Genomic DNA, 13,896 nt, shown 5'->3' with positions numbered 1-13,896 from the left:
TAACATGGCTAAAAAAACAAAAGTTAAAGGATGTTTTCCAAGATTTTAAGATAGAATAGGGGATAGTTTACTGATCACAGATTACAGCAAAGCCCCATCTGAATGGAGAGAATTGTCTATGAGACTACCAGAGGAAACCGAGTATAGTGTTCGGCTTTCTCCGGCTGTCCCTTAGACAGTTATTACAGCAGAGATTCACATGCTCAACCTCTGCTCAATTTAGATGAGACTCTGCAGAGTCCCGTTCTCACAATTGGTGGGAGTCACAGGGGTTGGAAAGGCAGCCATCAGTAAGTTATTTTCTATCCCATGGATAGAGTATTTCTTTCAATCTTGGGAAAACACCTTTTAAAAAATGGCAGAGTTCATGCATGCCACTTATGCCTATGTCTCTGTGCAATTTTATGGCTTTAATAAAAAAATCAAGACCATCTAAGGCTACAGTCACTCTTAGGCCCTGTTTCATCAAAGAATGATATTCACGCTGGTCTTGATAACGGGGTGTGTTGGAGTAAGACTCTCCTGATTCATTAAAAGGCGCATGTCTGTCAATGAATCATGAATGTCTGTGCGCCTCCATGCACTCAGCCACAAATCTTTCTGCAGTCAGGGCCTGGAGTAGGACTCCTAGTTTAAGGCATGCCACAGCTCGTCTTGAATTAGACAAGCTGTGGTACTGCACCTGCACTAAAGTTAAAGTGCCAAAAGTCGCAAAAAAAATTCGCAACTCTAAGTTGCAACTTTTCAAAGCAATTTGTGCTAGAATTCTGATGAAATTGCATTGATGAATTAGGGCCTCATTGTTTGCCATTAGAGATAGTTTCGAATCAATTTGCGCGTCCCATTCCAGTGGTCTGTGGTCACTGAAATGGGAGACAGAGTACAGCCCCCATCACCTGATGGCGTTTTTGTCTCTTTTTGATTAGCCGGCCTGGAGCAACAACACAAGTGTGTCACGCTACAACAGCGACGTCGAGTCAGCAGGCGGATGCCGTCAGGTAAGAGGCGGTCCTCCCTCTCACATTCTAGTGGACACAGACCACTATCATGACCAAAGGAATGGGACATGCGAATAAATTCACACCAACTCTGTTTGTCATTCTTTTTTTTATAGATTTTTTTGAAAGGTGAAAAGTGCTGTGACGACATGTAACTTTAAGACACACATGGATTATAAGACACACTACATACAAAGCATTTTGATTCGTAGTCTTCTCGTGACAATTGTTCAGTCATGATGTGTTACATATGTCCTTGGCAGTGAAAGAGATAAACACTGTTGGTATCTAAAAGAACCTGCCAAATAGCTGACGTTGGAGCCAATGATTTTATATTGACCTCAGCTGTACTGGCAGAAATGAAAGATATTTAGAAAAAGTCCTGTTGGTGATGAATACTGTCTCAGTCTACGTGTCGAGTTTGCTCAGTTTTCTTACTTATCATTTTTGTCTCCTTTTTGTTGGTATTATTGAAATCTCACTTTCCTTAGCTATGAAATAATCATGCTGACAATATGCTGCACTACTGACATTGCCTTCCTATTCATCAATGGTTTGATGCTGTAGGCCGAGGCCCCTTGGAAAATTAGAATCTAACACTGCGGTTCTCAGTCATTTTTACTGGCAGGCATTGACTATATTAAGACAAAATGTCAATAGAATGACATAAAAATATCAAGAATTAACACCACCCTTAAACTGACATCTACTTAATATACAGCATGTCAAGGGCAAACTGATAACCGACTGTCATATTTTGTTTTACCTGCCTCATTCTCCCCATCATAGTCTGTCATCTCTGCCCTTGTTTGTGTACAGGCAAGACTCAGATTTCTTACAGTGAATGACTCGTAAAGGATTTTACAACTTTTGCATTAGAATCACAAATAGATAGATATGGGATAGATATCAGATAGATAAATAGATAGATATGGGATAGATAGATATAAAGATATCCAAAAAATGTAGAGTGAAAAAAGTAGATGTTGTTTAATAGCCCATGTGGCAATGTTTCGGTCTAATATTGTGAATCTTTCTCAAACTTGGGAGAGGCTTGAGAAAGGTCCACAATATTGGAGTGAAATGTTAACACATGGGCTATTAAACAACATCAGCATTTTTCACTCTATATGTGTGCTGCCTCCACATTTTTTTGTATATATAAAGGATTGGTACGTACCTGGGGGGCTTTGCACCGAAACGTTTTTCTGGTGCTGCTTTTTGTTTTTTGCTTTTAGATATATAGATAGATATGGGATAGATGGATAGATACATACAGTAGATAGATAGATAGATAGATAGATAGATAGATAGATTCGTACAGATATAGATAGATAGAGAGATAGATAATTTTTGGTGAATAATACTAATTAAACATAGTTTTGACACATCACACATGTAATCCGCACCAAAAGGAAGCACAGTAAAAATGCAGCAAACGATGCACTAAAATAAGCTTCCAAAATACAGCAAAACCTGTTGTTTGCAGTGTTTTTACTGCCAAAAGAGCAGGTTTTGGCTGCAGAAAAAAACACTGCAAAAACGCTACGTCTAAATATAACCTTAAGGGAAACCTGTCACCTGAAAAATATATGTAGGTTAATAGCATTTTTTCAGGTGACAGATTCCCTTTAAGGTGTTATTTTCATCAATCGATTCAAGTAATCCCCGTCATAGTCCGCCCTAGAGTTGAGCAAAAAGATTTGCCCTGTCCTGGTCGAGCGTCCACTCCAGTACTCAGTGGCATGCGGACCAGGTCAGTCTTGACTTTTGTTGCCAGAATTCTTGGAGCCTCTGACAGTTACAAAGCTCCAAAACGTCATGATATCACAGAGCTTGGTAAACACTAGAAATGCCAAGGGTGCCAAACAAAAGTGAAGAAGTAGGACTGTACTGCACACTGGACCAGGGTAGTGCAAATCTTGTTGCCCAACTCTTGACCCCCCATTTACGTATACTCCATTAAAGGAGGTGTCTGAGGCTACATATTGATGATCTATCTGTAGGATAGGTTATCAGAATTAGATCTGTGGGCGTATGCCACTTGCCAACCTCACTGAGTAGCTGATATCTGCTCTGGATGTAAGCAATATATGGAGCAGAACATCACAGCTCTATACATTGTTTAGGCGGCCAATGCCGAGTGCAGCATCTTATCTCCTATTCACCTGTCACAGATGCCAGGGGATCAGTGGGATTGCCAGGTTTCGGACCCACATATTCTAAATATAGGTCATTAATAGGTACAGTACAGACCAAAAGTTTGGACACACCCTCACATTTAAATATTATTCTGTATTTTCATGACTTTGAAAATTGGACATTCACACTGAAGGCATCAAAACTATGAATTAACACATGTGGAATTATATACTTAACAAAAAAGTGTGAAACAACTGAAAATATGTCTTATATTCTAGGTTCTTCAAAGTAGCCACCTTTTGCTTTGATGACTGCTTTGCACACTCTTGGCATTCTCTTGATGAGCTTCAAGAGGTAGTCACCGGAAATGGTTTTCACTTCACAGGTGTGCCCTGTCAGGTTTAATAAGTGGGATTTCTTGCCTTATAAATGGGGATGGGACCATCAGTTGTGTTGTGCAGAAGTCAGGTGAATACACAACTGATAGTCCTACTGAATAGACTGTTAGAATTTGTATTATGGCAAGAAAAAAGCAGCTAAGTAAAGAAAAACGAGTGGCCATCATTACTTTAAGAAATGAAGGTCAGTCAGTCCGAAAAATTGGGAAAACTTTGAAAGTATCCCCAAGTGCATTTGCAAAAACTATCAAGCGCTACAAAGAAACTGGCTCACATGAGGACCGCCCCAGGAAAGGAAGACCAAGAGTCACCTCTGCTTCTGAGGATAAGTTTAACCGAGTCACCAGCCTCCGAAATCGCAGGTTAACAGCAGCTCAGATTAGAGACCAGGTCAATGCCACACAGAGTTCTAGCAGCAGACACATCTCTACAACAACTGTTAAGAGGAGACTTTGTGCAGCCGGCCTTCATGGTAAAATAGCTGCTAGGAAACCACTGCTAAGGACAGGCAACAAGCATAAGAGACTTGTTTGGGCTAAAGAACACAAGGAATGGACATTAGACCAGTGGAAATCTGTGCTTTGGTCTGATGAGTCCAAATTTGAGATCTTTGGTTCCAACCATCATGTCTTTGTGCGACGCAGAAAAGGTGAACGGATGGACTCTACATGTCTGGTTCCCACCGTGAAGCATGGAGGAGGAGTTATGATGGTGTGGGGGTGCTTTGCTGGTGACACTGTTGGGGATTTATTCAAAATTGAAGGCATACTGAACCAGCATGGCTACCACAGCATCTTGCAGCGGCATGCTATTACATCCGGTTTGCGTTTAGTTGGACCATCATTTATTTTTCAACAGGACAATGACCCCAAACACACCTCCAGGCTGTGTAAGGGCTATTTGACCAAGAAGGAGAGTGATGGGGTGCTGCGCCAGATGACCTGGCCTCCACAGTCACCAGACCTGAACCCAATCGAGATGGTTTGGGGTGAGCTGGACCACAGAGTGAAGGCAAAAGGGCCAACAAGTGCTAAGCATCTCTGGGAACTCCTTCAAGATTGTTGGAAGATCATTTCCGTTGACTACCTCTTGAAGCTCATCAAGAGAATGCCAAGAGTGTGCAAAAGGTGGCTACTTTGAAGAACCTAGAATATAAGACATATTTTCAGTTGTTTCACACTTTTTTGTTAAGTATATAATTCCACATGTGTTAATTCATAGTTTTGATGCCTTCAGTGTGAATGTACAATTTTCATAGTCATGAAAATACAGAAAAATCTTTAAATGAGAAGGTGTGTCCAAACTTTTGGTCTGTACTGTACATATGCAGGTTCTCTATATGTGCAGTAAGTGATGCGAATGGTGAAAACCTCTGAACAGTGCTGTGAAATATGTTAAAAAGTAAAATGAAATAAAAGGGTTAGTTCTGTGCCACCAGTAGATCAAGAATGGAAGATAATTGGTAACTAGAAATGTGGGTTATTATGTTATCACACTATAAAGAATTGGAAATAAGCAACATGTATATGAGATTATTGAGTAATGACCATATTCAGTTGAAAAATGAGGTCAACATCTGTTAAGTAAGAGGTGAAAGGTTCTGTTTTTAAGTGGTCTTTGCCTATAATTTATTTTACTTGTGCTAAGTGGCGTTAACAGTCTTACAAAATTTATAAACTATTTGCTGAAGTGTACTGTATGCTGATGACTGGGAATGAGTCATGGTTATAATTGTATGCAGTATCCAAATCTGCTTTTCAAATGCAAAATGGAAACATTATACTGTGAAGAGTAAAACTATGAGGTTATATCCAATAGGCTTAGTGCCCACGATGCAGAAATCCTCCTGATTTTTTCCTGAGCGTTTCTGCATCTCCCTGGCAGAAAAAAACGCATGCGGATTGTACATGCGGATTGTACATGCGGATTGTACATGTGTTTTTCCTGCCAGGGACATGCGGATGTGAAGCGTTCTTCACATGCATTTCCGCATGCGGGTTGTCAAACGCTTTCCAAGCGATTTTAGCATCACTTGGAAAGTGCTTGACAACTTGGTCACACTATATAAATCCATGCAACCAGCAGGGATTTTATATAGTATGACCAAGTTAGTTAAAAAAAAAAAGAATAAAAATGGTAAAAAATAAAAAAAAAACATTATACTCACTCACCTTCCGATGACCCCTGGTCTCCTTCTCCGGTCTTCCCGGTGTCTCACGGTGGTGTAAAAGAACCTTCCATGACGTCATTTAGTCATGTGACAGGTCACGCGACCACCAACGTCAGCAGTCGCGTGATCTGTCACATGACTGAATGACGTCATAGACGGTCCTTTTACTCCATCGCGAGCCACCGGGGAGCCAAGATATACTGGATAGACCGCTTGACATCGGAAGGTAAGTATAATATGTTTTTTAATTTTAAATTCTTTTTTTTTTTTTTACTCCTCTTCTCCAGACCCGGGTACCATCTGCACATTGAATCGCTTAATATCCACATGTGCACATGTAGTCATGCGGATATTAAGCGATTAAAAGCAAGTCTATGGCCGCCAAATCGCCGCGATTCCGCAAAATAATTGGTAGTGCTGCGGATTTTCCCGCAATGATAATCCGCAGCGTAAATTTCCGCAGCATGTGCACAGCACATGCTGATTATCATTGGGGAACATGGCAGACCTTCTACTAAGCGTTTTTTAAGCGTTTCTGCAGCGGAATTGCCGCTGCGGAAACGCTTAAAAAACGCATAGTGGGCACACAGCCTAAATCTGAAGATTGAATAACATGTGTTATTTAATTATTACAAGTAGAACATTTTTTTACATGAGAAAAGGACTTAAAATATACATATTGTAAGGTTGCAGCCAGACAAGTCCTGGAGGGAGTGTATCTGTCACCTAGGTACTTAGCTTCGGTGATATGAAACCTGGAAAGCAGCCTCCAGCACAGATCGTGCTGAGAGTTTTTTTTTAATGGGCCCACATTTTTAGGTCAGGGTTTTAGGAGCAGCTGAAAGAGCTGGGTGGGAGCAGCTGCTCCCTTACCTCCAGTTCCAGGTCTTGGAATTGCCTATTTAAGACAGTTCCGCTGCCTCAGATGTGGTCTGTGTTATGAGGTGGAAATAGCTGTTATGTTCTGGTCAAGACAAGACGCTAAGCGGGTGAGCCCGTGTTTTGTTGCATTAAAGACTGTTTGTTTATTTCTACCTTTGAGAGCAAGAGAGGCTATTTTGTATTCCTGAGGACTTTACTGAAGTTTATGACTGATAATAAACTTCAAAATACTTTGCACCAGAACCAGAAGGCCTGTGCATTTACCTTAGCTGCCGCCAAAGCGAGTGGATGCTCTAATATATATACTGTATTTTTCAGATTATAAGATGCACTTTTTACCCTCAAATTTGGGAGGAAAAGAGGGGTGCGTTTTATAATGAGAAGTTACGGTATTTTACCTGGCATCGGATCGGGGTCCCAGACACAGGAGGTTGGTGGCGGCTGCGACGGTAGCAGGGCGATTCTGTGGCTCCGTCCTCAGAAGTGTCAGTGATTCAAGGCGGTGGTGGTGGCGGCGGGAGCTGGGCGAGTTCATCGGGGCGATGCTGCGGCCCGTCCTCAAAAGTTGGCTGTGAGAGGAAGCGAGGTTCCCTATCCCGTACATAGCCCTGTGTTGTGCTACTGTAAAATGGCCGCCGGAGCATGTGCAGATCGAGATCTTTAGAGATCAGATCTCATCTCCCGATATCTCTTCTCCCAAATTCTTGATCTGCGCATGCTCCGGCGGCCTTTTTACCGAAGCACAGCGCAGGGCTATGTACAGGATAGGGAACCTCTCCTCCTCTCACCGCCGACTTCTGAGGATGGGGCTGCAGCATCGTCCCGCTGAACTCGCCCTGCTACCGCCGTCACAACCACCGCTTTGAATCACTGACACTTTTTCTGAGGACGGGGTCCGCAGCATCACCCGACTCCTGCTGCAGCCACCTCCGCCGCCAATCTCCGATATGTGTGACCCTGGCTCCTTTGACCCCCCGCTCCACCACCGCTGCCCCCAGGTAAAAAGCATTATAAGACACACCATTTTATTAAATAAAACAAACAATTTTTACTAATTTGCACCCCAAAATTTGGGGTGCGTCTTATAATCCGCAAAATACGATATATATACAGTTGAAACCAGAAGTTTCCATACACTGTATAAAAATACACATATGCATGTTTTTCGCAATCTCTGACATGAAATCAAAATAAACCTTTCCCGTTTTAGGTCAGTTAGGATTATCATAATTTTTAATATTTCCCAAATGCCAGAATAATGAGAGAGAGAGAATGTTTTAAGGTATTTTTATTACTTACTGCAAAATCAAAAGTTTACATACATTTCATTAGTATTTGGTACCATTGCCCTTAAACTGAATGACTTGAGTCAAACGTTTGGGATATCCTTCCACAAGCTTCTCACAAAAGTTGGTTGGAATTTGGGCCCACTCCTCCTGACAAAACTGGTGTAACTGATCCAGGTTTGTAGGTCGCCTTGCTCACACCTGCCTTTTCAGCTTTGCCCATAAATTTTCAAAAGGATTGAGATCAGGGCTTTGTGATGGCCACTCCAAAACATTGACTTTGTTATCCTTAAGCCTCTTTGTTATCATTTTGGCAGTATGCTTCGGGTCATTGTCCATTTGGAAGACCCATTTCCGCCCACGATTTAACTTCCTGGCTGATGTCTTGAGATGTTGCTTCAGTATTGCCACATAATCTTCTTTTCTCATGATGCCATCTATTTTGTGAAGTGCACCAGTCCCTTATATTTTAAGGTCACTATTCATGAATGGACAAAGGCATTACCTACCTTCATTGCCTATCCTGGCATACACACATACAGTACAAGTGTGGATGTGCCTTATAATGCAACTCGGCCCCACATAGCTTCATTAAATCGATCCTTGATGGCAAAGAGCCGCTAAGTTCCGGACGTGATCCAACTATAACTGTCTGGCATGTAATCCTACCAGTGTACTTGTACACGTCCTTCAGCAGAGGAAATTGACTGACAGGCTTAGAAAACCAAATCACAGCGGTCGGGTGACCACTAGGTCACTTCTCTTTAAAAAGGAGTTATTTTCCTCAGATTACTCCCTTTACAGACTATCATCAGTGAATCTATTGCATAAATGACCATAGGGGTATAAAAGGATAGTTTCCTTTGTGCAACTTTTGTGATTCATCTCACAATACATTTTAACCTTCTTTTATGGATACAGTATGTGATGGAAATTAGGTATCTAAATAATTTTGATTTTAGGAAGCTCTTTTTACATATTGGTTCCTTGAGGACTTGTAGTTTTAATTCTGCAAACTATTCTGCAAATTTCTTAAATTTAAATAATTACAAAGTGCGCTGTGAGGATTCACCGGTGTCAGCGTTGGGAACAGCGGTCTCGTGACCCCAAGTATGTGATATACATACTCCCGGCTAGAACTCGACTAGACTGTTTCCAGCGCGCTCAATGCAAATGTATTGCGCAAGGCCGGAAACAGTCTATTCTGGTTCTGGCCCGGAGTATGCGTATCTTGTGGTCACAGGACCGCTGTTCCCAGGGCTGGGAGGATTCACAAGTCTGCAGTCACATAGAGTGACAACCTCGGCAAGACCTGCAGACCCAAAAGATATTATGTATCTTGGAAGACAGACTTGGAGTAAAAAATAGTTATTGTTTGACCCATACTGTAAATAAATACAACTTTTATTGATGTACTTCAATCTGTTTGTCTCTCTTAAAACATTACTCCTTTGGAACTGGCCAATAAATTAGAATTTATAAATTTTCTATAACGCTTTAAGAAGATTCTGTCCAGTCCATATTTGTATATAAAACTTCGCATTTCTGCATTACTTATTACAACTCTGCACTTCTAAATTTGCACATGGATTTTGTGATCAATTTCAAATTATAACTCATTAACTTGGTTATGTTTCATAATTAACTTTAAAGAGACATTTACTCAAATTCAAAGTCAGAGATTACTGTAACTGATGTGAATCTGGACATGGAAACCCCACTTTTTTCTCATCATCCTATAAAAAATTCCAGAAAATGTTAAATCATTTTTGGAAATATTACTTTTGCATAAGATTTCAGATGATTTTTTTCAGTTCTTTTGAGGAAGAACCTTTTGTAGTAGTTTCAGCCTCAAGCCATCTCGGGTGTGATGCTACAATGTTGGCACACATATTTGAGGGCTGTTCATACATAGCTGTTTTCAGTTCTCTCCAGGAATATTTGTTCTCTGGCTGTGGTTGGGTCACTTAAGGAAACGAATTGTCTTTGCTGTCCTTATACTTTCTCCTGTTGGGGCAAATCTTCATCACAGCCTATAGTCCCGAGCACTCTGGAGCAAAAGATCTCTGCACTTTCCACCATTCTTTCCTTGATTCTGACTAGTCTCCAAGTTTATGCAGCAGAAAAATATCCTTATAGCTTACTACATGCTATCACCACCATATGTCTTTGGAGGGATACAGGTGGGCGATGAGCTAAGCCTGCTTTACTCCAGACATGACGCTTAACATTCGGGGCAAACAAGTTCAATCTTGGGTCTGCCAGACTAGAGAATCTTATTTCTCATAATAAGAGTTTAATAAGTGTATTTTGTCAAACTATAAACATGCTGTCATGTGTCACCACCTGAACTCGTAAAATGTTCATTTTAATATCAAGTGTGGAAACTTGCAAAAAGGATTATACATACATCGTAACATGGATTTTCAAAGTTCACCACCTCCCTCCAGGAGACCACTTAAAAATTGAACTGTAGAAAGACTGTAGTGTCTGTACCTGCTAGGTGATGGTCCTAGAAGTGGGATCGTTTGTACAGTATCCTTTGGAAATGCCATTAATGCTTAGGGTTGGATTTTCCATACTCATAGCATTTTTCTTTTAAGTGTTTTAGTTGTGTTTTTAAAATGAAAAAATAAAAAATAAAAAATTGTGTGTTTAAAGCTGGCTAAAGTCCTCATTTATACACGAATGTGATTTTTCCTGTGGGTAAAAGCACAGATCCGTTGTTCATTGGAGTTTTGGATCAGATTTTCAGCAGTGTTGGGGTTTCAGTTTTTTTTTTTAGTTTTTACCGACGGTGTTTCATCAGAGATTATCACATATGGAAAACTAAATAAATTGCAAAACTGCTATCCATGATAATGTTAATCACAGACAGCACTGCACATAGATGCCATAAATCAGGGGCGGACACTGACTGCTTGGGGCCCCTGTGCAAGAAATGTGTCTGGGCCCCCCACCTTTTATGGCGACAAAGCTACAGATGTATATAAAGCCACACACACATATATACCTCTTACATAGCCTCCTTTATTATGTATATTGCTGTCCCTTATTACACAGTGCTCTCTTTTGTTATGTACAAATTACATCACAGCACCGTCCCTTACATATTGGATAATATAGCACACTGTTTTTTATTACATACCTTCCTCTCTTGTTATATATATAATGCAATAACGGCTGATGGAGCAGGGGAAAGCTTCTTTTCTGATGGAGGAGCTGATGGACTGGTCTTCTGGTCCCCGAGTGCTCCATCAGCAGTCATTTTATATCTAACAAGAGAGGACTATGTAATAAAAGAGGGCGCTGTGACTGACAAAAATAACAAGAATACACTATATAAGGGACAGCACTGTACAAAACAGCAGAGGAAGCTATATAATAAGGGACGGCACCATATATAACGAGTGGATGGTACGTAATAAAGGACAGTGTTATACATACATAATAAAAGATATATATAACTAAGGATGGTGCTATAGTGAGTACACTGTATACTAAGGGACTGTTCTATACATAATAAGGCTACATTCCTGTATCTGTGTGCAGTGTCGGGGTGCTGCCCACTTTTACAGAGGCATTGAGTATGTCCTATTCTAATCCTCAAAATCGGATCAGAACAGAACATTCTCTGACCCTCACAGATCTCATTCTCAGATCCGTGATTTTCATGCATATGTGAATGGATCTATAAAACTCTACGAGTCCGTGGACCATCCGATAAAAAAATCTGGCAGCACATGGACATTTCACACAAATGTGAGAATGCAGATGCACTACAATAATCTACATCAACAGGAGCAAGTGCTTTTCAAGAGCTAAGGGCAAATTCAGATGTCCTAGAAACCCAGTTCCTGTATGGTCCATGATGTAAGGACTGGCCGCAGGTCTCCCGACCCAAACTCAACAGCCTTTAATATGCCTTTGTGGCTCTTGAGTGCGAGTTGGGAAATCCACGGCCAGTCTATACATCACAGTCCATACAGGAATCCGTTTCATGGACATCTGAATTTGGCCTTAGTGTTTGGAGAGCACTAGTTCCTGTTGGAGTAGATCAGTGTTTCCCAAACCCCGTCCTCACGGCCCCAGCAGGTCATGTTTTCAGGATTTCCATAGTATTGTGCAGGTGAGAGAATTCCTGATGCCTTGATGATACTTCCATCACCTGTGCAATACTAGGGACATACCGTACTTGATGCATTGGGGCCGTGAGTTCTTGGAACACTGATGTAGATAAATGTAATACTTATACACTTTCACACCTTGCTCTATTATTTCGACATTGTTTTTGTTTTTAAACATCTGCTTTTATGAGAATATTAGAAATGTATGTTTTAATGCATTTTCTGTTTGTCACAAAGTTACATGAAGGTGGATGTGTCTGTCAACCTCACATTATGGCAACAGCAATTGTCAGGCTGTTTGATTACTTTTCTAAAATTTCGAACTTAAAATCAGATAACAAGGCTGGGGAACAAATTTCAGTTTGGATTGTTTTCAGAACTGTAAGTTGTTGTTTTTTTTAATATGCAGTTTACTGAACAAAATGTTAAACTAATCCAAATTCCCCCCCCCCCCAATTTTTTTATTTTTAAAAAAAATCACAAATTCTTGCATTTATTTGCCAAGAACTTTATTGCCAGCTGCTTGCTTAATGTCAGCCAGATCAATACACTATAATACTTGGCCGTAAAGTTTTAGTAGCGATTAATAAAATATGCACGTTATTGCGACATTCTGCAAAATGGATTCTCAAATTTTTATTTCACTATTTTATTTTTTTTTTCATATCTATACTCTGAAGCATTTTAACATAAGTGCTGAAAATAAAATAGATTTAAAGCAACCGGCGAATGTCCAAAGTGATATTAAGTAAGACTGCGGTGGATTGTGACTCTACGGGAATGAAGAAGTAGTGTCACTGTGCAGTTTGTGTGTTGGGAAAGGTCCCCTGACTGTATTCCTCCAAGCACTCATGCTGTAAATGAAGCCGAGTGTTATTGGTTAGCCTGGATGCTTAGCATAATCACTTAGCTAGACTGGTTGAGGGGAGGTGGTAATCACTGCGAACAGATGGGCAGGACCAAAGCATTGCCAGATTCTGTACGAGCTCCATGTATTCCAGGGCTCTTCTTCTCTTTTTCCCACAGCTGAGTCCCTATGTGGTTTTATTTTGCCACCCCTCTAAGGCTCAAATGAGAGCAGGGGGCTACGAATGCTTTGTGCCGGCTCAGATATGTCAGCAATGGAAGCTTTTAAATGCTTGAGCTCCTATATGAAGGGATGGGGCAGGTTTTATTTTGTACAGTAGCCTCTCGTAATGCATGAAAGGATTTATAAAGAAGCTTAACTCCCTTGCCTGCATCTGTATCATTTGTGGATTGTATTGCCTGTGGGATCAGAAATGATTTTCTCGGATATGAACACAGTTTCTGCTTCTCCTAAAGTGCATCCTCCGAATGGGACTAGGTATTACACTTTTCAGGTATGTAGAATAAGCTCATCCGTGCTTCTTATTACTGACTCCTCTAATAGAATTATACTGCTTTACTAGCTTACAGGAGAACAGCCATTGCGATTTGTCACTCAGAACCAATTCATTTCTTCATGTATATGATAAGTCGTCTGCTTTTTTGATCTTAAAGGTAAGGGATCACATAAGGAAACTACCCCCCCCTGTTTATAATCAACGTTAACACTCCCATCCCTGGTGATGTTTTGGGTATGCTCAGCAGGGGGCAGTACCATCCTAATATGCCAACCACTGCTTCAACAAGTTCATTAGCGACCCCTTAGGATGATCTTGGTTAGACCTGTACTGTCACTATGATCAGCGTCGTAAAAACCCTGAAATAGCTAATTTCACACAACCAACCACTGAATCCTGGCTCTTCGCAGGCTCTGAATAAGCACTTCTAAAAATATACCGGTGGGAAAAAAATAACTATTTTTTGTGAGATTGCAGAAGTCTTCTTGCCGGTGCAAATTCTATCATCTGACGTAAGCATGGAGCATAA

General features: G+C 40.7%; 1 protein-coding gene across 11 annotated transcripts in view; it reads left to right on the top strand.

Annotated features, from left to right (window-relative positions):
• Nucleotides 1–13,896, top strand: part of PPFIA2 (PTPRF interacting protein alpha 2) — a 446,534-nt gene that overhangs the window by 110,620 nt on the left and 322,018 nt on the right. For 5 of the 11 annotated variants that reach the window (XM_073651603.1, XM_073651602.1, XM_073651608.1 and 2 more), the window contains one exon: nt 927–998. The exons of 4 other annotated variants lie outside the window; for them this stretch is intronic. In XM_073651603.1, the coding sequence (XP_073507704.1) occupies nt 927–998 (72 nt within the window). Of the gene's footprint in view, nt 1–926; nt 999–12,956; nt 13,365–13,896 lie in introns of those variants that run through there. 2 more of the 11 variants (XM_073651612.1, XM_073651613.1) reach the window with 2 other exon arrangements.

Source organism: Phyllobates terribilis, unplaced genomic scaffold, assembly GCF_046119375.1.
Source record: "Phyllobates terribilis strain yellow unplaced genomic scaffold, ASM4611937v1 Scaffold_11__3_contigs__length_659146591, whole genome shotgun sequence".
NCBI classification, from domain to species: Eukaryota; Metazoa; Chordata; class Amphibia; order Anura; family Dendrobatidae; genus Phyllobates; species Phyllobates terribilis.
The sequence above is the reverse complement of the archived record's forward strand: the minus strand, read 5'-3'. Positions and strand labels throughout refer to the sequence as shown.